Genomic DNA, 27,988 nt, shown 5'->3' on the forward strand with positions numbered 1-27,988 from the left:
ATCTTTAAAGACACAACCCAGGACATGCCCTCTTCTCATCAGTACCATCAGGAAGGAGGTGCAGAAGTCTTAGGATCCACGTTCAATGTTTCAAGAACAGCTTCTGCTCCTCCACCATCACTTTTCTGAATAGTATTTTACACCATTTCTTTATTTTGAAACGTGTAGTTTTTCTTGCACACAAAACCTTACAGCACTTCTTGCTGCCACAAAAACAACCAATTTCATGATAATAAACCTGATTCTGATACTGAATCCTTTACTATCCACACGACTTTTAAAAGTTGTTACAGTAATCATTTAGTCACTTCCTCTGGCAGCACATTCCACGAACATGACCTCCTGTGTAAAAGAAATTGCCCCTCAAGTTCCTATTAAACCCCTCCTCTCTCACCTTAAACCTATGCCCTCTAGATCTTGGTGTCCACACTCTGGGGAAAAGACTGAGAAGATGCTAATATCTCTGCATTCCCTGTGGATGTATACAAGGGGAAATTAGTCTTTGGTTGTTATGTGAGAATGCCTGTTGCATTCATCTCCATCTAGACAATTCAACATGTTTCTCCCAATTTAAACAGTGTAATGGGGAACAGATATCATTGAGTTAATGGTAAGGCTCCATGGCATATAAAAAAGGTTGGGAACCCCTGGTGGGAATTTCCCACCATTTTATTCTCCCCACATTCCCATCAATTACCACCTCACCCCACCCCCGCCAGGTTCTCACACGGTTGTTGTTATTTTGGGTGACTTTGAATTGGAGCGGTTTACAGATAACAAACACTGAGCTGAACTGAATATGCCAGGGCTCTTTCGATTTTGTGTTTTAATATTCTGTATTATTCACTTTTTTTGTTATTATTTGTGGGATTTGTTTTTTTGTACGGTTGATGTTTTACTTTGAAGGGTTTTCTTTGTTTAGTGGCTGTCTGTGGGAAGACGAATTTCAGGGTTGTATACTGCATACATACTTTGATAATAAATATGCCTTGAATCTTTGAGATATGTACTTGAATCACCAAGGCAAAGAAGGGTATGGACCAAGTGCTGGTAAATGGGGTTAATGTAGATGGGCACTTGGTGGTCAGCACAGACATGGTGGGCTGAAGGGCCTGTTTCTAGAAACATAGAAAATAGGTGCAGGAGTAGGCCATTTGGCCCTTCGAGCCTGCACCACCATTCAGTATGATCATGGCTGATCATCCAACTCAGAACCCTGTACCTGCTTTCTCTCCATACCCCCTGATCCCTTTAGCCACAAGGACCATATCTAACTTATCTGTCTGTGCTGTGTTACTGTAAATATGTGGGATTCCTTTGTTAACCTGCCTTTATTTAATTATAAGCACAAACTAGAGAGGTTTCTAAAACTGTGAACTGCTGCTATTAGCTTTTTCACATCCCTTTTGCAGTGGTGCTGCCACATTCTCAGACACTTAACGCTCCCTGTCTTGGTTATTCCATTATTGCTCTATGACAAGAAGTTGAGGTTGGGGCCAAGAGTGTGAGCAATGAGTAGGATGCAGAGAGTAGACAAGTTGGAGGAGTGGGCAAATGCATGGTTGATGCTGTTTAACATAGAGATAAATTGGGTAAATTGATGGTGTGACAATTCATTGGTGTTCTTGAAGACCAGTCTCTAAAAGCACACTTCCAGCTGCAGGAAGCAGTTATGAAAACAAATGGTATGTTGACCTTCATTGCAAGAGGATTTAAATCCAGGAGTAACAACATTTTCCTGCAGCTGTGCAGGGCCTTGGGGAGACCCTACCTTGGGTTTTGTGTGCAATTTTCGTCTCCTTATACAAGGACAGATGTTGTTGCTAAGGAGGGTGTTCAGTAAAGGTTCACCAGACTGATCCCTGGGGACGGCACTAGACGAGCAATGGTTCGGTTAGGACTGTAGTTACTGGAGTTCAGAAAGATGAGAGAGGATCTCAAAGAAATGTATAATGTTCAAAGAGAACGGGACAGGTTGGATATGGGGAGGATGTTTCGATAGTGAGAGAATCCAGACCCAAGGAGTCACAGCCTCTGGGTATGGGGTACGAAATACAGAAGTGAGATCAGGAGAAATATCTTCACCTAGAGGTGGTGAATCTGTGGAATTCTCCACCACAGAAGGCAGTGGAGACTACGTCAGTGAGTGTACCCAAGAGGAGATGGATAGGTTTCCCAATGTTATGTGGATCAAGGGAAGTGGGGAGAAGGCAGGAACGTGGTACAGAGTGGGTGATCAGCCACAATCGTGTTGGAATGGGGAGAAGGTGGCCAAATGGCCTTCTCCTGTTCTCCTGCTCCCACTTTCTATGCTTCTATGTGACCGATTAATGAAAGACAACTAATGTTTAGCAAATCTTATGCTATTTTTCGAGGCTGTAACTAACAGAATAGATAAGGGTGAACCAGTTGGTGTGATGTACTTGTACTTCCAGGAGGCCTTCGCTAGTTTTCCAGAGAAGACATTAATAAACAAGATCAGAGGACACCATATTGGGGATTGGGGGCAATTACTGGTTTGGATTGAGGGTTAGTTAATAGAGAGATAACAGAGTGGGGATAAACTGGTCAACAAGTTGGGAGGCTGTGACCTCCTGCAGAGAATGATGCTGGGCCTAGCTATTCACAATCTGATTCAGTGATGGGCAGCTAGTGACCCCAGATACCCCAGTTCAATCCCAACCTCTGGAGTTGTCAGTGTCCCTCACTACAAGGCAGGTTAGCATCGCTGGGTGCAGACCAGTTGTCAATTTCCTTGGGTCTATACTCAAGGTTCCAAACCTTGAGAATTGCCCCAGAGATTAAGCTTCTCGCATTTGGCAGCAGCCATTTCTCTTTGCCCTACCAATCCCCTAAGTACACTGACGACACTCATCCACGTGGGGCCCTGCCACTGTTGCCTCAACCTCCTGAACAAAAAAATCACCAAGTGGCACTGAAGGGGCTGACCTCAGACTAGATCAAGTTGTTTTGTACAAATTTAATTGAAGTTTGGGAGGAGGGCTAAACATATTCAGCCCCTAACAAAATAAAACATGAGAGTGACATTGGTTATTCCAAACAATTTTCCTTTTCAGTGAGTTAAGAATGCAAATCCATGTTCTACTATGGACGATTGTAACCTGGCTTTGACGCATTTACAGAGTCCATTCACTGCTCCTAATACTTAAGGGGTGTAACAAAAAGGGCCCGCTTACCAGGAGAGGTTTGCCTGAGTCATTAACATTCATCTCAGACTTCAGAGAGATGGAGGGAGAGTTTCTTCAGAGAAAAGGACACCGGCTCTTCAACAGAAAACAGGTCACAGTGTTATAGCATTTCATCAAACAGCTCTCCCTTGCTCGCAATTACCCCAGTCGAAAGTGCCTTTTATTATTCCAGTTTATGTAGAACAAGTAGCTTTACAGGGTCAATAATCGACTCAATTACAAAGCAAAGTCGACAAGAGCACTGCAAACTGCTCATGGCAACCCGAGGAGGATCTGTCAAGCGGGGTTTCTTTAAGACAGGACCCTTCAGCGAGCTCAGGCCATCCTGATCCCTCCGCCACCCCCCTCCCGGTCCAACTCGCTGCTTTTGCTCTTCCTTTCTGCCTCTTTCCCCTGTGTGGTTTATCCTTTGGGGCCTCCGACCACCTCACAATAAGCAACAAAGCGAGGTTTCAATGGGGGAGATCAAGCGGAAGCATGTCTCTTTCATTCTTTTCACTCGGATTTGGGAACCGGCTCTTTCGAAAAGGGCCGGTGATTCAGTATCAGGTTGAGGGGTGGGGGTGTTGGTAAAATCAACACAGGAGGACGAATCCATGCGTTCGGCCTCATCGTGGAGCTCGGGGGAAAACGCGGGGACTGGCGATCACCACTTACCGGGTTTTCTGCGGCAGCGTCATCCGCCGACGTTTTGAGAGGTCGGATCTTGAGGGTCTTCGCCACTCTATTTTGCTGCCTCCACACAAGATATTGGTGCTGGCGTCTCACCTGTTGTGTTGGGGGTAGAGAGTACTGTAGTAGTGTGCCTTTGCGTAGCGCCTTTATCGTTCTGGGACGTTTGCCGGGGAATTAGATGATTAGCTGCAACCAACCAAGCAAGAAAGAGGTGAAGTGATTAAGGGAGAAAATTCAGGGAGGGGGGAAGATTGGACAACTGAGACGGCCAATAAGAGTGGCCCGGTGGGGGGGTTAAGGGGTTCTGGGTCTGGGTGGGATTCCAAAGGGGTTCAGGCAGAAGGCTGTGGGGTGGATGGGAATACAATAGATGAGGGCGATAGGTGAATGCAACGTGCTGCGATTTTAACATGCAGCAGATGCAAGCTGAAGACAATGGTTCTGTAGTAGCAGTACTTTAAAGTCTTGTAAATCCAAGATTTACAATATTTTGTGAGTGAATAAACTTTCGTAATGTTGTAAAACAAACGGTAAGGTGGAACTGGGCGGTGTCAGTGATTTCACATGGAAACGAAAATCTTTGCAGATTCTGGAATACCGATTCCATAACAAAAGCAGAGAATGCTGGAAGCACCCAGCAGGTCGGGCCTCATCTGTGGAGAGAGAAACCTTTCCGGTCGTCGGTCCAAATGGCCTCGTGCTCCCGAGTTGCCCCACATTCTGCATGGTTCTAACATTTACACTTTGCTTTCAGTTTGTGCAGGGGTAGCACTGTAGTGGTGAGAGTAATTGCCCAGGGAACCAGAGTTTGTGGGTTTGACATATTTATTGACTATAAAATGGATCAGGGAGGGTGCGTGGAGGCCTTGAGATAATCGAAGGAGCTATGTAAATGCCAGTACTCTCTCTTTTAATTCATGGCAAAATGGTGTTATTTGTAAACTCCCCAGGCTACCCAGGCCATCACTGGCTACCCTGATGATATCACAGGATTCTGATTTGCAGGGAGACCCAAGAAAGATGTTAGGAAGTGGGATGAGGCCAGGCAAACTAATAACTGGGCTGGTGACTCAGCTGTTGAGATGGGAATGGGACGTCCATTTTGACCCTGCCGGGCAGGTTGGATTAAATTCCATTATTGTTTTGGCACTCTAATGGCCTCGTAAAGTGAACAGTCGGAAATGGCCGCAGACGCAGCATTCTAGGAGTCTTGAGACCTGATTTCAAGTTCCTCTGCATTTATTTTTCTCTTCAGTTTACAAAATCCTGTGAGTTAGTGCCTCCTGCCATCTGCACTGACGGAATGGTGTTCCTTCACAAATAATTCGAGTTGAAATTGTGTGCTACACAAATATGTGAGGGACCTTATAAGGAAGCACAGGGCTCTGTCCGTTTCTAAAGATAACCCAGACCAGTTCTATTAAAGTGACACATCTTTTGGGATTTATAGTAAACAGCTACAAAATCATGTTTAGAGATCAGCCCGAGCATTTTTTGTCTTCATTCATTTCTGGGCGGCGGGTCCGGGACTGCAGTTGCTAGGTGTGTGTTTATAGGCGACGCTCCCCTTCCAGCTAAAATACCAGTGCAGTGATCGAGGGCTTAGACATCCAGGTACTGTTTCACACACCTCAAGGGGTCCTGGAACACCCACACACTGCCTAAATCCAAAGAAAAGAAAAGGGCTCAGACAGTTGGCTGGTGGCCAATTTCAAGGCTTTTCTCTCCCTCCCTCTCTGGAGTCCCCGCGTCACCCATCTTGGCGGGCTGCCTGCTCCATAACGATTGCCCACAGAGGCAAAACAATTCGCAGGCTGAACCCACCCGGAGTGCGCTGGCTATTTTGTGTGTGAAATACTTACCACGGACAGGGCGAGTCATTAGGTCAGGCCGCAGTCTCCTCCAGTGTTAGGCTGCATTAGGAGAGCATGGAAGTTTTCTCGGAGCGAGCAAATAACCCGTTACCGTTTCACTGAGGTGGTCCCCGTTTTCTCCGTCCTGTTGCAACCCATGATCCACACAGTTATCTTTCGCGTCTCACTGCCTCACCTCTTTGTTGGACAGATCGCAACAGCCTACCTCGGGGAACAGCCCAAACCTTCAAAAGGAATTCAGTGCGGTGAATCTACGAACCACCCTCGCCCCAACACTGCTACCTTTACCCGGGTGGGTGGGCGGGAGTGGAGGAAGCCTCTTTGTTCATTTGCATTTCTAGAGCGCCTGCCACAACCTGGGCAAAGGTTGTACATGAAGCGTCTCCGCAGCGCGACTCAGCACCAGTCTGCCCTGCGACATCCTGCGGTGAGACTGCAGTCGAGGAACCAAGGACGGGGACGTCCCACGATTGCGATCAAGCACCATTTTGCACCTGTGGCGTGTTTAGCTCGTGAAGCTCCAGTCCATTCAAAGGTCCCCGAATCCACTGCTCAATGCAATGTATTTGGAACCTCGAGCAGTACGTAACAGAGGTTGCCACCACAATGTTGGCACCATTCCCATGACTGACACGTCTTCAACCTGAAAATGTAAAACAGCTGCAGAAATCCCAGATGCCACCTTCCCTCTGTAACATCTTCATCCATTCGCCTTGGAGTAAGGGCCAACTGGGCTGGCTGCTAACACTGGATGGGTATTAAGTGAAAATATAGTAAGATCCTATGACATAAGAGCAGAATTAGGCCATTCGGCCTGTAACCTTTGATGCCCTGATTTATCATGAACTTATCAACCTACGCTTTAAATATACCCAATGACTTGGCCTCCACAGCCGTCTGTAGCAATGAATTTCAAAGAATCACCACCATCTGGCTAAAGAAATTCCTCCTCACCTCTGTTCTAAAGGGAAATCCCTGTATTCTGAATCTGTGACCTCTGGTCCTAGACTCTCTCACTATAGGAAACATCATTTCCACGTCCACTATATTTAGGCCTTTCAATATTCGATAGGTTTCAATGAAATCCCCCCTTCCATTCTTCTAAACTTCTGCGAGTACGGGCCAGAGCCATCAAACGCTCCTCGTACGATAATTCCCCAGATAATTCTTGTAATTTTCCTCTGGACCCTCTCCAATATGCCAGCACATCCTTTCTTAGATAAGGGGCCCAAAACTATTCACAATACTCCAAGTGTGGTCTGACCAGTGCCTTATAAAGCCTCAGCTTTACATCCTTGCTTTTATATTCTAGTCCTCTTGAAATGAACGCTAACTTTGCTTTTGCCTTCCGTACCACCGACTCAACCTTTAGGGAATCCTATACGAGGACTCCCAAGTCCCTTTGTACCTCTGAATTCTTAGTTTAAAAAGATGGTCTTTCCTCTCACTCCTCTGTGCGAGGGAGAATGGAGGAATGATACTAGAAGATCTCTGCCCAAATGAAGCAGTGGGGGCTACCTCAGTAAATATATCTAAGACGGGGTTGGATAGATTTTTGTATAATAGGGGAATTAAGGGTGATGGGGAAAAGGCAGGTAGGTGGAGATGAGTCCATGGCCAGATCAGCCATGATTTTATTGAATGGCGGAGCAGGCTCGACGGGCCAAATGGCCGACTCCTGCTCCTATTTCCTATGTTCTTATGTTCAAAGATCCGATACCCTGCGTTTTGCACTCTTTTGGATTGAACGGTCGGTTGCTAGGCTTCGCAGAGGCCAGCCCAGGAAGAGGAGTGTCCTGGGGCTGTTATTTCAACTCATGCCCAAAGAGTTAAAAGGGAGAGTGCTTGAAACACTCATTAGGTCGGATAGCATCTGCGGAGAGGAGAAGAATAACGTGTTAGGTTGAGGATGTCGCCCGGAGGGAGCCATACAGAATTACAGGCTTTGACAGGATGGCTGCAGACTGGATATTTTCCCCGACCAACGAGTCTTGAAGTGGGGTGTGTGACCACAACTGTGTCGGGTAACGCAAGATCATTTGTTGATCAAAATTTTTGGGGCGTCCGGAGAGGGTAGAGGGCAAAGGAACGAGTATGAGAAAGAGCGCGCAAGAGACTAAGAGAGACAAACAAGGAGAGGAGAAAGTTAAACATGACAAGATGAGCAAGAAAAATGAAGATACAGGTGAAGTAGGGCAAGGGGAAAAGGCAGAGAGAGAGAGAGAGAGAAGGAAAGTGAGTGGAAAAGTGCGAGAAAGAGAACGACAGAGTGAGAAAAACAGATGGTCAGGGAGGAGGGCTAGAGAAGATGAGAGCACAGGCGAGAGTGGGGGTGTATGTGAGAGAGCGAGTGAGAAAGGGCAAGCAAGTGGAAAGGAACAGAGAGGGAATGTAAACAGAGATGGAGAAAGTGAGCGAGAAAGAGAAAACAAGACAAGTAATTAAAAAAACAAAGGAAGCGAGCGAAAGCAAGAAGATTGATGAGACACGTGTCTTCAGTGGCCCGAGGGTAGGGTGAGAACAGATCTGACAGAGAGCAGACTCCCTGACAGTCTCAGCTGTAGGTCTGAAGGCGTGGGACTGGAGTGGGAGGTCCGCTGATGTGCTGTGGGACGCCCTGGGGGCTTTCTTCACTTCGGCCAGAGTGTGCTGCCTGAGCCATTCTCGTGTTACTGACTTTCGTTCACTACTGGGTGAGAGGGGGCAAGAAGGGAATCAGCCCAACTTCCCACTCCTGAGTCCCTTTGTGGAGAGCTGGTCTGTCTCAGAAGTTCGGATGAGGGTATTATCAGGTCTCACTGCAAAGGCGTCGCTGTCAAATAGCTACTAACCTTGGGAGAGGGCTCTGGGGCAGAATATCAGAACAAATAGAGAAAAGGTGGGATGGCTGAGATTAGGGAATGGGATCAGCCGTCTCACGAACCCCAAACTTGAGGGGATGAGTGGCCTACTCCTACTCCTATTTCTTATGTTGCTGTACTGGAGGAAGGCCTCTGAGCTCATGGTTCTCTGCTCTTTGGCTCGACAACCAGTCTGCAAACACTCTCATTCTATAGTTCAAAACAGCGTAGGAGCTTGTGTAGAGTAAATTAGTAGAAAGCGCTCCCGGGGAGCTGAGAATTTTCTGTAAGAGTCAAAAACGAATAGGATCAAAACTTGAACGATTAGCAGGGCTGTGGGGATAGTCACAATGGCCCGAATGGTCTTATTCAGTGCTACCTCATTCTGTATTTGAAAACTGCCGGGTAATTCCAGCAACAGCTGGGGTAAGCCGAGTTCAGGATGTTGGTTTGATGGCGTTGGGCCTTAACACACGCAGTCTCGAGTCTCCGTGGGTGGCTCGCTGCTCAGTGCTTCTGATGGTTTGAGTGCCAGTTACACACCACAGATGTCTGGCTCGGAGCTGCACGTCTGTTTAACAGCAATCCAACACGCACAGCGCTCTCCACTGCGGACCCAATGCTCAATGCAATCGCCTGCACGCCAGCTGCCGCCTCCGAGCTCCTTGGACGGGATCTCCCCGAAGGTCCCAGTGGCAGAGCCGGTGTTTGAAACGGCGATCAGGCCCGAGCTGGTGTGTTTCTGGTGGGCGGTGTAATATCCGTGTTTCCGTGGGTGAAGGGTCCACGCATGCACCCGGGAGACTCTGCCGGGCCCTGGCGTTTTAGTTTACAGCCCATGGGATGAAGGTTGTTTTGATGACATCGGTGACCTCTGGAAACATGGCTCCGGGTCTCTCATGACATCATTCTCTGATTTGTGCTCAGCACCTTGTAGGCAGCTGTTTTCTTTGCTATTACAAGGCAAGACAGTAATCCTTGGTGAAGTTGTTCTTCCCTCCCCACTCCCGCCCTTTCTCTGACTCCTTCTCCATCTCGTCTGTCTCTCGCTCTCTCCCTCCCCCTCCACTTTTTCTCTATTTTCTCTCTCCTAGCTCTCTCTCCCTCCCCCGCGCCTTTCCTTGCCTCTCTCGCTCTCTGCTTTCTTTCTCACAACCCCTCGGTCTGATTACCCCTCTTTTTCTGTCTCTTTCCGTCTCCTCCCCTCTCTTTCCCCTCTCCCTCGCTCTCCTCCCCACCTGTCTCTTTCTTTGCCCTTTGTCCCCCACTCTTTGCGCCCTTATTTCCTCCCATCCCCTCACTCCCCTTACCTCACTCCCCTTGCTCTCTCCTTCCGTTACCTTTTCAGAGATCAGTAAAAATCTAAACAACGAGAAGTCTGCAAACCTTGGCTCAGGGAGATATTTTTATGAGCGCAAAGAATGAGATGGTTTATAAATCCATCGGAAGCTGCAGGAATCCTGCCATTTCCAAATGGATAGATATTGGTCGAATTCCTCCTTCCTTATTATAATTTAATGCCCTCCTTTTGGCTGCCCTGTGTTGTAGGGGTAAACTTTCAATTCCAGTGCTTCCAGGAGTGGGCTTGTGCAGGGGGAATGACTCGCTCAACTTTCCAACGTTTCAGCTCTTAGTTCAACAGACACCCAACTGGCAGCCCTTCTGCCTCTGAGACAGGAGGCTGCGGTACAACCCTCATCCCAGAGCCTTCGAAGCAAAGTCCCGCATGATCTGGCGGGATTTTTTAAAAGGTGCGTGCCTGTCTGCGGTGTTGCCTTCATTGCAACAGCGATACACTTCCACGTGACTTCCCTAGGTGTAAAGTGCTTTGTGAGGCCAGGAATCGGGGAGCACAAGCTCACGGTTTGCATTGGCAATGCCTGTCCTCATGGACAGTTGGGTTAGAAATTGTGTCTTTAAGACTATTTAGGGAAACATTTCGATCGTGAGGATAGCCTTTAACTCCAGGAAGATCTTGATCAGGTGGTAATTTGGGTAGAACAATGGCAGGTGGCATTTAATCCTGATAAATGTGAAGCGATGCACTTGGGGGACTAATAAGTGTAGAACGTAAACAATGAATTGGGAGTATTGAGGTTCAGAGGGACCTCAGTGTACAATTCTTGCTGAAGGTGTAGCACAAATGGATAGGCTGGTGAAGAAGGCGTACAGAATGGCTGCTTTCATTAGCCGGGACTTAGAATATAAGAACAGTAGGGGGTTGTGGTAGAATTTATGAAAGATTGGACAGACCATAGCTGGAGAACTGCACGCAATTCTGATCACCACACTATTGTATTGGAGAGAGCGCCAAGGAGAGCCACCAGGATGTTGCCTGGTTTTGAGGGTTTCAGCTATGAGATGGGACAGACTGGGTTTGTTTTCCCCGGAGCAGAGCGGGCTGATGGGGGATCTGACAAAGGTGTGCGTAATTCGGTAAGTAGGGCACAGATAGCATAGCTAGTAGAAAAATTCTGTCGTTGTGTTTAAAACTAGAGGACATAGGTTTAGAGGGGACATGTGGGGTTGTTTTTTCAAGCGTGTTTGGAATGTGCAACGCCTCGCCTTAGGGGGTAATGAAGCTTTTACTCCCCAATTGCCCGAGATGGGGAGCGAAGCGCAGACTTGCACGGCCTCACGTTATAGACTGGATGTGCCAGACAGAGTCTGCGACTCATCAGCACGGAACCAATAATTTCTTTAAGTGTGTTAGCGGGCAAGTGAATGGCAACGCTCTCCGGTGTCTGCCTGTATCGACGGTTTCCACTGGCATCGGCTAACCACGCTTCCCCTCCTGCGGCGGCTCCTGAGGAAAACCTTGAATGGCTTCATCAGGAAATGATAGCGCCCACCTTTACCCCTCACTCCTCCCTTCTCATGCCCAGGAGGCCAATTGTAGCAACCACAGCTCGGCTGCCATCAGCTATTTCATCACAAACTGGAGATGGAGCCCGGGATCTTCCTGATCCATGGGCTTACCACCGCATTGAGCGCTGAATTCAGCTTCGTTTGTTAAGGAATAGTCGAACATCTGTTGGTTGGCACTTTACTTCCTGACCCACTTCCTGAGCTCAATGCCAAAACTTACATATTTATGGTAAAACATTCATTCATTAGTCAAAATTTGTAAGCCTCTCTTTATTCGTGTTAGGTTGACTGCAGGTAACCAGCTAAACAAACACAGCAGCCCTCGCTGTACAGGGAGGGCAGTGCCTGCGCTTGTGGTGCAGCCAGTGGTGGGCACCGTGCTCCCCCTGCTGGCAACAGCCGCCAGTGTCGACACGGTGACACACAGAGGCCTAGAGAGAAAAAAAATCAGATTTTTGTTTAAGTGAAAGTGTGTAAAATAGCTTCCTTCTCCGACACACTTCATTCACCAGTCCAGATGAAGGGTCTTGACTGTCTATTTCCTTCCCACTGAGTCCCACCATGTCCCTTTGTGTTGCTACAGATTCACACGTCTACAGTCTCCCCTGTCTCTATCTCATTTAAGGTGGTTTGATTTCTTTTGTCACTATTTCAATTAAAAGGGTCGTCCTATTTTACACAGATTCTCATGCTTATTAACAAATCCCTCCATATCTTTGCAATCTCCACAAGCTGTACAATCCTCCAAGATCACCACCCTCCTCCACTTCTGACTTTCTGGTTGTCCCTAGGTTGAATCCCAGAATGCACTGGCCTCTGTGCTTTGAATTGCTGGGCCCGAAGCTTTGGAATTCTTCCCTGAATCTCTTTGGGCCTTTTCCCTCTTTTAAGTAACTTTTTCCCACTTTGTTCCTTTGACCAAGCCTTTGCTATCCTTCACTGATGTCTCGGTTGTGGATTAAGATACCATAGAATCATAGATTAGTACAGGAACAGGCCCCTCAGCCACCATGCCTATGTTGACTATCAAGTGCCCATCTACACCAATCTCATTTTCCAGCACTTGGTCGGTATCCTTCTCCGCCTTGGTGATTCAAGTGCTTGTTGAGATTCTTCTTAAACATTGTGACAGTCTCCACCACCCCCTCAGACGGTGTGTTCCAACCCCACCCTGGGGTGAAAATATTCTTTCTCAGATCCTCTCTAACCTCCTCCCTGTCACTGTAAGCCCATGGATCCATGGGCTTCTACTCCAAGCTTATCAACACTCACCATTTATTGTATGTACTATTCTTATTTGCCCAACCAAAATGCATCACCTCACACTTGCTGGGATTAAATTCCATCTGCCAAGATTCTACCTAACTTCTCATTTAATCTATATCCTGCTGTAACCTTAAGCAGCCCTTCGTGCTATCCACAACACCGCCAACTTTCATGTCATTGGAAAATTTGGCCTCCTACATTCACATCGAAGTCATTAAAGTGTATCACACAAATATCACCGAGCCCTGTGGTGCATCACTGGTCACAGTCTTCCAGTCAGAAAAATAACCCTCTGCCTCACACAACTGAGCCAAATTTGGATCCACTTTGCCAGCCTGCCCTAAATCTGATGGGCTCGCGGTCTTTTGGACCAGCACTCACAGTCTGAAGATGCCAATGTGATAAGCTTTAATTTGATAGGTGCAAGCATGTGTGTGGGGGTCGGGGTGGGGGAGCTCTGATCAGCCTCCCTGGGAGCTTGAGGTTTATACAGATGGAAACAAAGGCAATGCTTCACAATCAACCAAACCTATACTAATTTAACCATTTATGGTTCAACTAGTGGATAGCTGGCCATTTGATCCATTGCATTATCATGTGCATAGGTTTGAGACAAAGAAGCCCACTTGTAATGTCTCAGTGGTACCCTCAGGGACTCTACCACCCCAGTGCAGGTATTGGAAGAAGGTCTGCCAAAAAAGAAACAAGTATGAAGGGTCTCGGCCTGAAATGTCGACTGTACGTTTTTTCCATAGATGCTACCTGGCCTGCTGAGCTCCTTCAGCGTTTTGTGTGTGTTGCAAGTATGAAAGGGTTCAGCTTGTGTGTGGCTACTCCACCCAGCCCAATCTCCTATCAAACAGCTCACATTATCTTGTCAACAGTCCTAAACATGCAAGGCTCCAGTTGGATTGCCATTCTAATATTGACAGATGTCCTGAACCCAATGAGGTCTGAATGGTCAGGACCAACTCGCCAACACCAGGCTGTTTGGTTTCTCGCTCTGGCCGAGCTTCCCTTCATCCGCCATGGTTAAACTACATTTACAGTACAGAGTGTGTGCTTGAGATTGAATTTTTTTTACCATGAGCATCAAATACAATTCACCTTGAGCATTAGAGACACTCAGCACAGAGCAAGCAGTAGATCAGAGACCCTTCATCGGACCTGGGGAAGTTTTATGTGCTGGGGTGGGTTGATGGGGGAGGGATGGATGTATCGAAGGGTATATCTTGGATAGGGTGAGACCAGGGTCAAAGTGGGGATGCTGTAAATGAGGGTGTCCAGTCCACGGGTTGGTGAGGGCAGATATAGAGTAAGGGACAAAATAAAGAAAATGTAAAATCAGTAAAATTCAGGGCTGTGGCATATGCCCAGCAGGTCAGGCTGTACCAAGAAAAACTGAGCCAAAATTTTACAAGAATGTTGTCAGGAGTCAAGGGCCTAAGCTATACATTTTATAGAGGAGTATAAAATTATGAGGGACATAGATAGGATGAACACACAAAGTCTTTTTTCCCCAAGAGTTAGAAAATGCTGGTATTTATGCAGATTTTATTCCATATCCATACTTTAATCTCTAACTTTAATTTTTATATAATTTGTTATACTTTATCAGTGTTGACTGTTGTTTTTGTTGCTGTCACACCAACACACCACAGCAAATTCCTAAAACATGCAAATGTACATGATAAGTAAAATTAGTCTGTGATCCTTGAACTAGTGGACACAGGTTTAAGGTAAGAGGGTGGAGGTTTAAAAAGGGACCTGACGGGCAACTTACCCACACAGAGGTTAGTCCGTATTTGGAATGAGCTGCCAGAGGAATTGGCCGAGGCAGGTACATTTGAGGCCCACTGTTGGTCGGGGTGGATCATCGATATTGCATCCTAGGTGTCTACGTGATACGCAAACCAGGGCAGCATGATATGGAGAGTAAGCCATTGCCCATGCAGCAGCCGTCCCCTTCCTACACAGCTGATGAGCCCAAAGGAATGGCAGAGACCGATACAGTTTGGCACCAGCGGCATTGCAGGAATTTCCTTCCAGATGAGAAGGCAACCACGGCTAATGAGGCCCATCTATCCGAAGCGACTGGTTTTAAGGTGCCAGTAACCCTCCTTTGACCCTCCTCCTGTCAGTAGAAACGGTTCTGCCGGGTTTGGAAGCTAAGCCTCATGTGAAGGTCAGGAGCTGGACTTGGTTGTCAGAGGCTAGGTAGGTACATTAACAACATTTAAAAGACACTTGGCCAAGTACTTGTAATAGCATTACGTTAACCGCTACGCAACCTTGCCGCCTGTTTGTGGAGATATTTTGTGGCAGTAAAGACATATTGTATTATCGGTTACTGTTGAGCTGTAACCTGCTACTGTTGCAAACAGCAGCGTAGGTTTTATGAACCAGCTTCCAACATCAAGTGACTGTGTTGCCCCGATTATATATTTTGCCTGTGTTCATCTTGCAGTCCGTATATATCATCAGTGATGGAGGGTACTCCTGGTGTCCTATTCACTCACTCGTACTGGGGGCTGCTTGCTGGACCCTACCATCCCAGTACAGGCACTGGAAGCAGGTCTGCCAAAACAAAGCCAAGTGTGAAAGGGCTCAGCCTGTGGTGCCCTTCTGGTGGCCACTGTTCTCGCTGGGGTGGGGAAGGGGGTCAGTATCTTAGTTGGACCTGAACCTGTCCCCTTCCAGCAGGGGTCCTGGGATAGTCACGTCTCACTCCAGGATCTTGCACAAAATCCAGGTGAGTGCCTGATGCAGTTCTGAGGCAGTGCTGCATTGGCCTTCTGATGAGAAATTAAATCCCAGTCTGGCCATGCTCATGGGCCATTTCAAAGAGCAGGGATATCCCCAGAACTCTGGCTAATATTTATCTGGAGAAACAGAGGAGCTGACCATCATCATATCACTACTCATGGGAGCCTGCTCTGCACCAGTTAGGCTACTGTGCTAGCCACAGGAATCAGTAGCTGCCTTTCATTGGCTGTGGGAAATCCTGAAAAGGAGATGAAAGATGTTACAGGAGTTCAGCCCTTTTGTTCATTACAACAACTTCGGCTTCCATCAGCCAAACGAGTCCTTCCACCTTGAATCTTCCGGCTCTGTCTGACTCATCGCCCAGTCACACAAGACGCTGCCAGAGTTAGTGTTCCTCTGCGCTTTTTCTGTGTGTCTACACAGCGGATAACCTGACCCAACACTGAACAGCTACCATCCCAGTTTGAGCACTGCGTCCTGAAGCAGCCCTTCCCAAAGCCCCGACCCCAACCACCAAGATGGACAAGGGCAGCGGGGTTCATGGAAACATCACCTCCTGCAGGTTCCCCTCCAAGTCACACACCGTCTTGACTTGGTTGTACATCACCAATCCTTCCTGAACTCTACCCTGAACTCCCTCCCCAACAGCACTGTGGGGCACTTTTACCAGAAGGACTGCAGCAGCTCATAACACCTTCAAGGGCAACCAGGATGGGTAATAAATGCTGGTCTTATCATTGATGCCCATATCACCAATATGGCTTTGGTTGTAAGCTTATGCAGACCCAGTATCAAACATCAATATGGCACAGGAACAGGCCTTTTGACCCATGTTGTACTGAATTAATTAAGCTAATTAATAATATCTGATTACATTAATCCCTTCTGCCTGCACATGGTCCATATCCCACGATTCCCTGCACATTCATGTGCCTATCTAAGAGCCTCTAAAGACCCTCTATCAACATGGGCATCAAGAAACTTGGACCTTCTTCTATGGAGATCTTTTTCGACCTTCTCTCCAAACATAGTACAAAGTGAATTCACAGGAAACTCTGCTTTAAGTGTTGAATGGTCAGGAAGGCATATTTTCGGTAACAATGCTGAATATAAAGATTAAACTGTCAGCTCCATTTGCCAGTCTACCCACTAAATAAAACAAGTCAGATTGATTTCTGGTTTCTGGAGGAAGAGACAGATTGCACTTCACATTGATTGAATATTGAAAGAATCAATCTTCAAGTTCAGAGCATAGAATGGCTTGGCATCATTTGGTGCCATGGGGGGGGGGAGGGGTGCCTCATCCACTTCCTAATGTGCTTGTGTTCTCTTCTCCCTCCTCCTCCTCAGGTGCCCACCAGCATTACTCGACTTTTGAAGCCTCGATGCCAGCCGATTCATTGCTCCATGACTATGGTTACCCCTATGACCCCAGCATCCCACAAACCGTGCGGGGGTAAGTCACGAGGGAGGAAGGGATGTCAGTGGAGCGATCATCTGCGGTTGGTGATTTTCACTGCTTCTCTTTTGAAACTCAGCTCAACACAATGTGCAGCTACATTGTGCGTACACACACACTGTTTACCTCCACTTACAGATACATTCTCACACTAAACAAGCACACACACATGAATGCACACGTGCTCTATGTAAAAACATAGGTACATGCCCAAATGCACATACATATATACCTATATATACATATATACAGCATATATACACCAGATACATTCTGCCCCACACAATATAAGCATATGCACTCTCATAGATTCATCGTCAGAGGTAGACACACACACACACACACACACACACACACACATCACAGGGACACTCAGATATGTGTGTGATATTCACACACGTATACAGATGCACACACTAATTTACATATATGCAGACACACAAATTCAGATTATATACATGCACATGCAAAAATACACATGCCTATAAATTGTACACATGTACACACACACAAATGTGCGCGCGCGCCTGCAAGGTGAATGCGTATTAACATTTGCACAATGTATGTGACACAGTTTATAGGTCGCTGGGCAGTGACCACTGGACTCACTGGCTGTTGACTCTCATCAGCCTCTGCTTGGTTATCTCAGCAACACTTTAACTAAACTTTCCCTGCTGCTCTTCTTCGACAGTGGCTATCTGGAATCAGCGCAGTCCCAGGTTCCAGCAGCCCACTTGCTCATGGCTATAGGGTATAATTCCCTCTAGGCACAGAGAGAGAGATGGCATTATTTTGGAGGCTATTGAACTCAGGCTTTTGGAGCACCAGTAATGCAAACTTAGCTGAGTTTGCATCAATGCGCAAACTTATACAGTGATCACTTCCCACTGCAAGTTACTGTGGAGAAATAATGTCCTCGTCAAGGTTCAGACAACACCTCCCTTTGCTGAATCCTCATTGCTGTGTTTATGTTTACCAGTACCTTGAATCTTGTCTAATTCATTTTCCCTTTCTCATCACCCCACCATCCCTTTCTCCTTCTCCCTTCACCTTCACCACCATTCTCTTTCCTCCCTCCTTCCTCCATTTTCTCTCTCTCACTTCTTCCTCTTAGGCTCTTCTGCCCTCCCTGTCTTCCTCCAACAGGCAGTGAGCTGAAGCCTTGTGTTTGTCAGTCTATGAACTCCCTCCATTGTTCTCTCCTCTCCTCCCTCCCTCTTTCTGCCCCTCCAGACAGCTGCTCCTGGCTCCACCCCCCCTTTTTGAGCACGGACAATTAGCGCAATGCGCTGCAGCAAAGCCCCCCCCTTTGCCTCGGGTTGATGGGGAGGGAGTTCGGAAGCAGCAGAGGAAACCGTCAGACCACATCCTGGGTGCGAGCCGCAAGTGCCTGTCGTCCAGTGCAGATTCACCGCGCAAATTCACTGCGCAACACCGAAGCCTGATTAGCGGCGCTCTTTCCAATGCTCAGAGGCAATTAAACCCCACCCCCTGCCCCTTCTGGAATTGTCTTTGCGGCTGTTTTTGCTAGTCGTTTTATACATTTTTTTTCCTTTCGATCAGATTTGTTCCGTCAGACAGCCCCGCTCACTCTGATGTACCCTTCACAAACTGGCCCCCTCATCAGAACCAAGCCAGGGACAGCCAGGCAGTGTGCAGTACCATGCAGCATCCCCCGAACCAGTACATGGACCAGCACCTGAAGCCAAGCCAAGGGCAGTGTCCCAACATCCCCGCACCCCACGGACTCGCATCAGCAGAGGGTCAGTAAACATTTTGCTCGCTAACTCCGTTTCCTTAATGGCATTGGCTTGTCTCTCCAGCTCTCTTGAAGGCGAAAGTGATCTGTCACCGGCTGGTTCTGCCTTATTCTACAGGAGCTGGGTGGGAGGGGGCAGTTAGAGCCCCTGTCAGTGGTCAGCTAGACCAGCGTGTTTATAGACGGGCAACACCTAAACAATGCAGTGCCTGCAAGTTCCTTTGAGTTGCTGCTTGTATAAGCAAACAGAACCGGAGCTAAAACCAGAACCTCCATTGAAGGCGGTAACTCTCAAGGCGGTGCCCAGTACAACAATGTTTCAAAGTCATATCCCAGTTCCTAAATGTTTGCTCTTTAAAGAAATACATACAAGATCTTATGTTTTTACATACATTAAATTATTTGCATTAATTAACTATTAAAATCAATGTGCTTTGTAAATTGAACCAATTGTAAATTCGTTGATCACTGAACTCTTCACCCTGTCTCCTTCAGTCACTGGTAATTCCCTGTATTACAGTCTCATGTTACATGGTGCCACCTATTTCACTGAACTATTCACCCGGAGGTGACATTACCGCTTACCGTTCAACAATCCCTACTTTGATGACCTTCTCAGGCTCTCCGTCTCTTGGCTTTGCATCCCGACTCCCCGAGTGGACACAAGATTGTTCCTCCTTCCTGCTGTCCCTGCTGAGATTGCCTCCACTGATCCTGCCTTTCCGGGTGATCTTTCACCTCTGCCGGCTCTGACGTTAGGCGTCTCGCTGCCCCCAGGTTGCGCGGTGCTTGATGGTATCGGCCAGTTCCTGCTCACTGTCACTTTGTCAGGGGCTCTTTGGAGTTCTGGAGCTGCCTCCACATTGTGGTACATCCTCTCTCAAAGTCCCAACTCAGGATGTACCTCATTCAGGATGTTCTGTGAAGAGCAGGGGGCTTGTTGACCCCGAGCCCTTCCACAAAATTCACCCAGTCTCACCTTCTGTGTGCCCCAAACTTGCCAGGACAAATCGACATCCCTTCATTCATCACCAGGTGCTGATCCATCTCACCTTGCTGTGGGCTCTTGTAGCAACAGAGCTATTGTGGACTGGATCTCTCCTGCTGTTCCAGCAGATTACAGACACTTCCCACCACCAGGATTTGGGAGTCCTGGCTCCCTCTCCAATGGTGCCTCTGTTCCGGGTCACTCACAGTGAACAGTCTTCCACTGGCGCTGGACCCAGTATCTTCCCTCTGGGGCACTTCTCTCTTTCTGAGCTACTCAGTCATTTCCTGGTGTTTCTCAGCTTCATGCTGGTGTCCACTGGCACTTCTGTAATCATGTGTCCTGCCCTCGTATTTCACTACAACCAGACCAGAGACCTCTTTCACCCACTAATCTGAGGTGGAATCGACACCTTCCCAGCAGAGGCCTGAACAGGAGGGTATTTGCAGACATTTTAACCTCTCCCTGATCTAATCTGTGCTTTGCACATGCTTTAAGAAGACTGCTATTATCCCGGTACCTAAGAAAAATGAGGTAACGTGCCTTAATGACTACTGCGTAGCAGCTCTGAGATCTACCATCATGAAGTGCTTCAAGAGGCTGGTTGTGTTACGTATTAACTCCAGCCTCCCTGACAACCTTGACCCACTGAAACAGGTCTAGGGGGACACCGTCTCCTGGTCCTATGCTCATCGCTAGAGTATCTGGACAGTGAAGACACTGATGTCACACTCTTGTTTATTGACTACTATAATTCTATAATTCAAAGCAAACTCATCCCTAAACTCAAAGACCTGGGAGTCAACAACCTCCCTCTGCAAATGGCTCTGCTACAAATATTATCAATACTTGTGCTCCACAGGTTTGCCTCCACAAATCCCGACTCTGCTCGCTATAAACTCACGACTGCGTGGTGAGATTCTGCTCTGACTCCCTCCATAAGGGGTTCCCAACTAGCAGATGGCACCACCGTAGTGGGCCAGATGTCAAATAATGATGAATCGGAGCACAGGAAGGAGATAGCGAGCCTAATTACATGGTGTTTGGACAACAACCTTTGCGTCAATGTCAGCAAACAAAAGAGCTGGTCATTAACTTCAGGGGGGGGGGGGGCAGTGCACACTCTCCTGTTTACATCAACAGTCCTGAGTTCAAGAGGGTTCAGAGCTTCGAGTTACCGGGAGTAGATAGCCTGTCTTGGTCCAAGCACATATATATTAAGGACAAGAAAGCTCGCCAACACCTCTAATTTTGGCCCTCACCAATTTTTATCAAAAGATCATCGAAAGCATCCTATGTGGATGCATCAAGGCTTGATATGGCAAGTACTCTGTCTGAGACCACAAGAAACTGCAGAGTTGTGGATAGAGAGCAGCTTGTCATGGAAAGCAGCCTGCCCTCCATGAAATGTGTTTACATTTCTGACTGCCTCAGTAAAGCAGCCAATATAATCTAATCCCGGACATTCTCTCTTCTCCCACCTCTCGTCAGGAAGAAGACAGAAAAACCTGAAAGCACATACTACCAGGTTCAAGGACAGTCTCTACCCCACTGTTATAAGACTATCGAGTGACTCCTTAGTGTGATAAGATGGACCTTACAATCTACCTCCCTTACCTTGCACCTTATTGTCTGCGCTGCAAGTCAGCCCCTGAACACTTCCTCATCTGCTAACTCTTTGCAAGGTTCAACAAGCAGTATTTTCGTATCCTTTCTGCTTCTCTCCCTGAAGGCATTAACTCTTACCGAGGTTCTTTCACCTCCACTGCCCCTGCCAAGCAACTCACTGAAGTGTGTGAATTGATTCAGTGGGTACTGGGACTTACATTCAGAAGCCATTTCATTAGTACTTTCTGTACCTAATGAGCTGGCCACTTGTGGTCTCCCGCTGCTGTGGCCCGTCCGCTTCGACTTGTTGTGCATTCAGAGATGCTTTTCTGCACACCCCTGTTGTAGCATGGCTATTTGAGTTCCTGTCACCTTCCTGTCAGCTTGAACCAGTCTGGCCATTCTCCTCTGACCTCTCTCAATAACAAGGTGTTTTCACCCACAGAACTGCCGCTCACTGGATGATTTTTTTGCTTTCCACACCATTCTCTGTAAGCTCTAGAGATTGTTGTGTGAGGAAATCCCAGGAGATCAGCAGCTTCTGAGATACTCAAACCACCCTGTCTGGCACCAACAAACATTCTGCAGTCAAAGTCACTTAGATCACATTTCTTTCCCCATTCTGATGTTTGGTCTGAACAACAGTTGAACCTCTTGACCATGTCTGCATGCTTTTATGCATTGAGTTGCTGCCAGATGATCGGCTGATTAGATACTTGCATTAACAAGCATGTGTTAAGATTTACCTAATAATGTGGCCACTAAGTGAACTAATAGAAGGCATCATTTAACTATTGAGGCCTGAACCAGCCCTCACCAAGTACCCACTTCTCCCTTTATTGCCCAAGATCCAAGTGGAATCACTGCTGTTTTCTTGGATTGTTTTTCAGGATGCCACACTGAAAGTTTCTGTCACCAAGCAAACATACCAGCTGACCATTATGGGGAGGTCACAATGCAGTCCACTGCTGAACACATGCATTCAATGGAAGGTGAGTTCCCCCAGTAATGTCTTCTTTGAATATTATTAAGACCTGTGTTTGGAGTAAAAGGCACTAAAATTGACCTAGAAATTTGGGAAATGAAGGGAGGGAGATAAAAGGCTATCTGTCCTGCCAGGCTTTTGGTAACCTTATGCAGAGGAGTGTCAAATCCAGCTGAGGAGATAGACAGGAAGAGGAGGGGAGAGTGGAGATAGTGACAGAGGCTGGGAGCTGAGATGTGGAGGTGACAAAAGGCTGCAGATGGTGTGATCTGGTAGGAAAGGAAGGTGGAACATGGAACATAATATGGGAGGTGGGAAAGGCAGATAGGAATAGTGGAGGTGAGCAGTGGGAGGATTGTGTGGGTGATGGACATATGGAGTGGGTGGAGGGGTGTGTGGGTGAGGGAAGAGATCCAGTGGGAGGAGTTTGTGGGTGATGGACAGATGGAGTGGGTGGAGGAGGGGACCCAGTCAGAGGGGTGTGTGGGTGATGGACAGATGGAGTGGGTGAGGGAAGGGACCCAGTGGGAGGAGTTTGTGGGTGATGGACAGATGGAGTGGGTGGAGGAGGGGATGGGGACTGGGATGGGTGTAGAAGGAACTGCGTAGATCAGGAGGAGAGAGAAAAGGGACAGAAGTGGAGCAGGTTACCTGAAGTTGGAGAATTCAATGTTTCTGCCATCAGGCTGTAGACCACCTGGGGGGAAATGAGGTGCTGTTTCTCTAGTTTGTGTTTAACTTCACCCTGGCAGTGGAGAGGCTGAGGACAGACAGGTCTGTGTGGGAATGGGGAGGGGAATTAAATGCCTGGCCACTGAGAGCTCCAGATGGCCATTGTGGATGGAGCAAATGTATTTGATGAAGCAGATGTCTTGTCTGTCAAGACCAAGAAGTTCCCCATCCCAGATCCTCCTGCACTGTGGCACTGGGCCTAATTTCCATGGGCTCTGAGAGCCACCATTCAACAATGCCCAGCCCTTTCTATTGTAGCTGAGTATAATCTTCAGTCTCTTCCCCAATGACCCTAGAGTCTTCTTCACTCTCCTTGAAACCTGCAATTTTGTTACTAGCCTAAGGTTCCTGGTGAAATGGTCCTGTAGGAGTGCAAGTTTCTTTTCAATTGCTGTTGATCTTAATATTTCCTCTGTGCTTCAGGACTCAGTTCCAGATTCTCAACTCCTCGCAGTACCATGAAGATGAATAAGAAGCGAGCCCTGTCTATCTCGCCGCACTCTGACAGCAGCATTGACCTTCAGTCCATGATCAGGACATCCCCCAGCTCTCTGGTTGCTTTTGTCAACTGTAGTTCCACAACGAGTGGGTCCTATGGACATTTGTCCATTACAGGGATCAGGTGAGGGGAGTTTCCTTGTGAAAACCAATATTTCATTACAGCTGGATCCAAGTACAAATTGGGAAAAGCAGGATAGGACACTTTGTCCAACAACTCTTTTTGCAAACCTCCTCATTCCAGAAACGTATCGTCAAGCCTCGCACTTTTTTGTCCAATTAGCTTCCCTCTCACAATGAATTTCACACTGTGCCTGAATTCCTAAGCATCTAAATGTTTCCCTTCACTATAATGAGCAATTCTACTTTGTCAGTTCAGCTATATCATCTCAAACCATTCTCATTCTCGAAGAATAGTCTTGTCACGGGCAAAGAATCATTCAGAGCAGAAACAGGCCCTTCAGTCCATGTTGACCGTCACTTTATTCACCCCACTCTCCAATCAACTCCCTCCAGATGCTACACTTCACCCACACACTAAGGGGCCAGTTAGCCTACCAACATGAACATCTTTGGGACGTGAGGAGGAACCAGAGCACCACGTGGTCATAGGGAGAATGTGCAAACTGCACAAAGAGAGCACCCAAGGTCAGGATTGAACATGGGCCTGTGGCATTGTGAGGCAGTGGCTCTACGAGCTGAGCCGCTGTGCCAAATGCAATTATCTCTCCTACCTTTCCCTTTTGCCTGCTAGTTCAGTCATCTCCACTTGTATTATCCAACCTAGCAAGAAAATGCTGTGTCGTTCAAAGCATTGAGAGAACAGTTGCAAGGTCCAGCCAGGCAGGGAATTATTCCCCAGTTACCTGAGGATGTGTTGTAACCTGCCTGATTTATAATTACAGCCAAACTTGCGGATTTCCACATTCTACAACAGCGACCTCCAAGTACCAGCAGTTCCTCCTTCAGCCGAAAGGGGTGGCCACTACGTTTAGTAACACACAGCCTCTCAGTCACCCCTCACTGCCAGATGGCTCTCGACAGCACCAGCCCAGTGGAGCCTCGTTACTGCCACCTTCACACCCAGATAAGACCTCCAGGGCCTTGCAGGTACATGTGTTGGGTGAGCTGTTCCAGTAGAGAAGCCAGCAGGGGGAATTGATGGGGAGAATAGTAGTTCTCCTAGCCATGCACTACAGAGGCAGCTGAAAATGATTAGATTGTCTTTATTTGTCTTTAGTTGATACGCAAGCTGGTACGATATGGAGAGCAAGCTGTTGCCCCTGCAGCACGCTCCTCTTCTTTTATTCCATATCCGTGCTTTAATTTCTTGAGTTTACTTTTTATATAATTCTTTATTGTTTATAATTGTTGAATGTTGTTTTTGTTGCATGTTGCACCAAAACACCACAGCAAATTCCTAAAACATGTAAATATACATGGCGCATAAAGTTGATCTGTGATTCTTGAACTAGAGGACACAGGTTTAAGGTAAGAGGGTGGAGGTTTAAAAAGGGACCTGACGGGCAACTTACCCACACAGAGGTTAGTCCGTATTTGGAATGAGCTGCCAGAGGAATTGGCCGAGGCAGGTACATTTGAGGCCCACTGTTGGTCGGGGTGGATCATCAATATTGCATCCTAGGTGTCTACGTGATACGCAAACCAGGGCAGCATGATATGGAGAGTAAGCCATTGCCCATGCAGCAGCCGTCCCCTTCCTACACAGCTGATGAGCCCAAAGGAATGGCAGAGACCGATACAGTTTGGCACCAGCGATGCCGCAGGAGGTGCCATTTAGCATTAGACTCAAGTTGGGACTGCTTTAGGGACTCCAGTTCCAGATTTTTCCCTTGGGGTTTACTCCCAAAACCTTCCCCATGAGAGGGTACAGGTGCAGTGCAGCGGAGGTTTGAGATCAGAGTTCTCCTTCTAGATGAGAAGCCAACCGTGGCTGACTAGCCGCATCTGCCTGAAGTGACTGGTTTTAAGGTGCCAGTAGCCCGCCTTTGCCCCTCCTTCTGTCAGTGTAAACGGTTCTGCTGGGCTCAGTAGTTAAGCCACGGGTGAAGGCCAGGAGCTGGACTTGGCTAATTTGAGATGCACGCCATTAGGAGCATTTAACAGGCTGTGGGAGCTTATCCCCACCACCTCCCCTGGCTATGACAACCTTAAAGAATTAAGCCATTAATATCCATTAAAACAACACTGGTCCCAGTAGTGATCCTGGGGAACGCCACTGTCACTTCCCTTCAGTCTGAACCACAACCTTTCACCACAACTCTGTTTCCTGTCACTGCTGCTATTCTCTCCACACTGTCCAACAACCTTTGATCTTTGATTACAAGCTTATTCTGTGGCACCTCATCAAATGTCTTTAGAAGTCTCTGCATACCACATTAGGGACAACCCCCTCATTGTCCTTCTCTGTTACTCCATCAAGTCATATATACACAATGGTCAGTAGTTACAGGGTTTATCCTTACACTCGTTTTTGAACAACAATGTAATATGTGCCCATTCTCCAGTCCTTGGACGCTACTCGTGAATCTATGGATGATTGGGAGATTATGGACAGGGGCTGTGCAATTTCCTTCCTTGGGAGTTGCAGCAATCTTTGATACATCCTATCTGGACCAGGTGCTTTATTCATTTGAAATCTTTCTAGTAGCAGCATATCACTCTGACAGCATCTCCGTCCTTTGTGAATTGTTCCATTAGGCCCTGAATCATACCAACAAAGTAATTTCTTTGTTGCACCCTGATTAGCCTCACATCTCCTCTGACAACTCGATTTCCATTCAAATGCCCAGAGAATATTTTTAAGATTTCCTTTTGTTTGCTCTAGTCTTTGCTCTCTCCTATTTCCTTTGTATTTTCCCTTTGAAGCAGCAATAATCAGCCTGGTTCTCACTTGTATTACCATCCTGGCTCTTTTTTAACCTCTATATGGTACTCTGCTTATAACTTCCCTGCCCTTCTCCCACATGGGAATATATCTAGACTGGTGCTGCAACATCTCCATGGCCTCCCATTGTTCAATTACAGTTATACCAGCCTTATTCTGATTCCAGTTTGGTTGGAATTGGTTTACTATAGTTTTTGTTTGACAGATCATTCCAGACATCGAGGTGGTATAAAAAGAAAACAGAAAGCAGAATATAGTGTTATAGTTACAGAGAAAGTGCAGTGCAGGCAGATAAATAACGTGCAAGGGCCAGGACGAGGTAGACTGATGTCAAAAGTTCAACTTTTAGCGAATGGGAGGTCCATCCTGTTCAAGTCTGATAACAGCTGTCCTTGTGTGGTGGTCCAAGTTTTCGAGCTTTTGTGTCTTCTGCCTGATGAGGGGTGGGAGGAAGAGGAGAAAATGACTGGGGCATTGGAAAGTGTAGATAGAGACACTGGAACAGAGGTTGGTTTGAGTGATGGACTGGGCTGTGTTCACAACTCTTTGCAATTTCTTGCAGTCTTGGGCAGAACAATTGCTAAATCAATGGTGATGGATCTGAATAGGATACTGTCTATGGTGCATCTTTAAAAGTTGATGAGAGTTTACCAGGACTGTACACATTGAAATAGGCCCCTCTCCTGTTGGCTATTTAGCTAGTATAAACATTATATTATGATCATTATTTTCTGTATGTTGCCCAGTTACCCCACATCATTTCCCAGACCCAAGTCCAACAATGGCACCTTCCTTTTAAGGCCAGAAACAGAACGATCAAATTTTGTTACTGTCGTTAAATTCCTGTGCTCATCAAGTATGAAATTACAGCAACTGGAATTTCTTACCCATGGGCTGCGAATTCAAACCCAAAGTCACCTCTGCCTAACAAGTCCTGTGCTATTTGAGTTTCATTCTGTAATTAGCACAAACAGGAAATGTCAATCAGGTCACAGGATACACAAAAGACCCAGCAGTGACTACCCTTGTCTCTCTGACCGTGAGTATTAGTTAGTGCCATCTGAACTTGGGCATGTTCCTAGGGCAGTGGAGAGGGAGTCTCACCAAAACTAATAGAAAATGGTGGAAATAACTCAGCAAGTCAGGCAGCATCTGGAGAAACAGTTGGCACTTCATCAGGGGACCTTGAACATTAACTCTGTTTCTCTCTCTCTCTAGATACTCCCTGGCCTGCTGAGCTTTTCCAGCATTTTCTGTTTTTATTTCAGATGCCCAGCATCTACAGGTTTTTTTAATTAACCTTACCAGGTCTGATTATGTCACATCTGACCTGTGCATGCTTAATACCAATACTGGTTACCCGATATGAGAAGAGTTCCATTCTCCCAACTCTATGGTCCATCTTGAAGAGCATATTTACTAATTCAATAGTTCTGTTTTAGCCCATTACCTAATATTGCCTGTCATTGTCCTAAGAGCCTAATATGAGGGGTGATTGGAGGTACATATGGGGAGGAATGCCAGAGGTAAGTTTTACATAGTGGTGAGTGTGT

At 47.0% G+C, this 27,988-nt stretch overlaps 1 protein-coding gene across 1 annotated transcript in view; it reads left to right on the plus strand.

The window, feature by feature from the left end:
* gli1 (GLI family zinc finger 1) overlaps positions 1-27,988 on the plus strand; it is a 298,522-nt gene that overhangs the window by 246,279 nt on the left and 24,255 nt on the right. The window contains exons 4-8 of the mRNA XM_073071122.1: positions 16,849-16,954; positions 18,521-18,720; positions 22,203-22,304; positions 23,453-23,651; positions 24,433-24,637. Of these exons, the coding sequence (XP_072927223.1) occupies positions 16,849-16,954; positions 18,521-18,720; positions 22,203-22,304; positions 23,453-23,651; positions 24,433-24,637 (812 nt within the window). The remainder of the gene's footprint in view (positions 1-16,848; positions 16,955-18,520; positions 18,721-22,202; positions 22,305-23,452; positions 23,652-24,432; positions 24,638-27,988) is intronic.

The sequence above is a fragment of the Hemitrygon akajei genome, chromosome 18, assembly GCF_048418815.1.
Source record: "Hemitrygon akajei chromosome 18, sHemAka1.3, whole genome shotgun sequence".
In the NCBI taxonomy this organism is placed as follows: Eukaryota; Metazoa; Chordata; class Chondrichthyes; order Myliobatiformes; family Dasyatidae; genus Hemitrygon; species Hemitrygon akajei.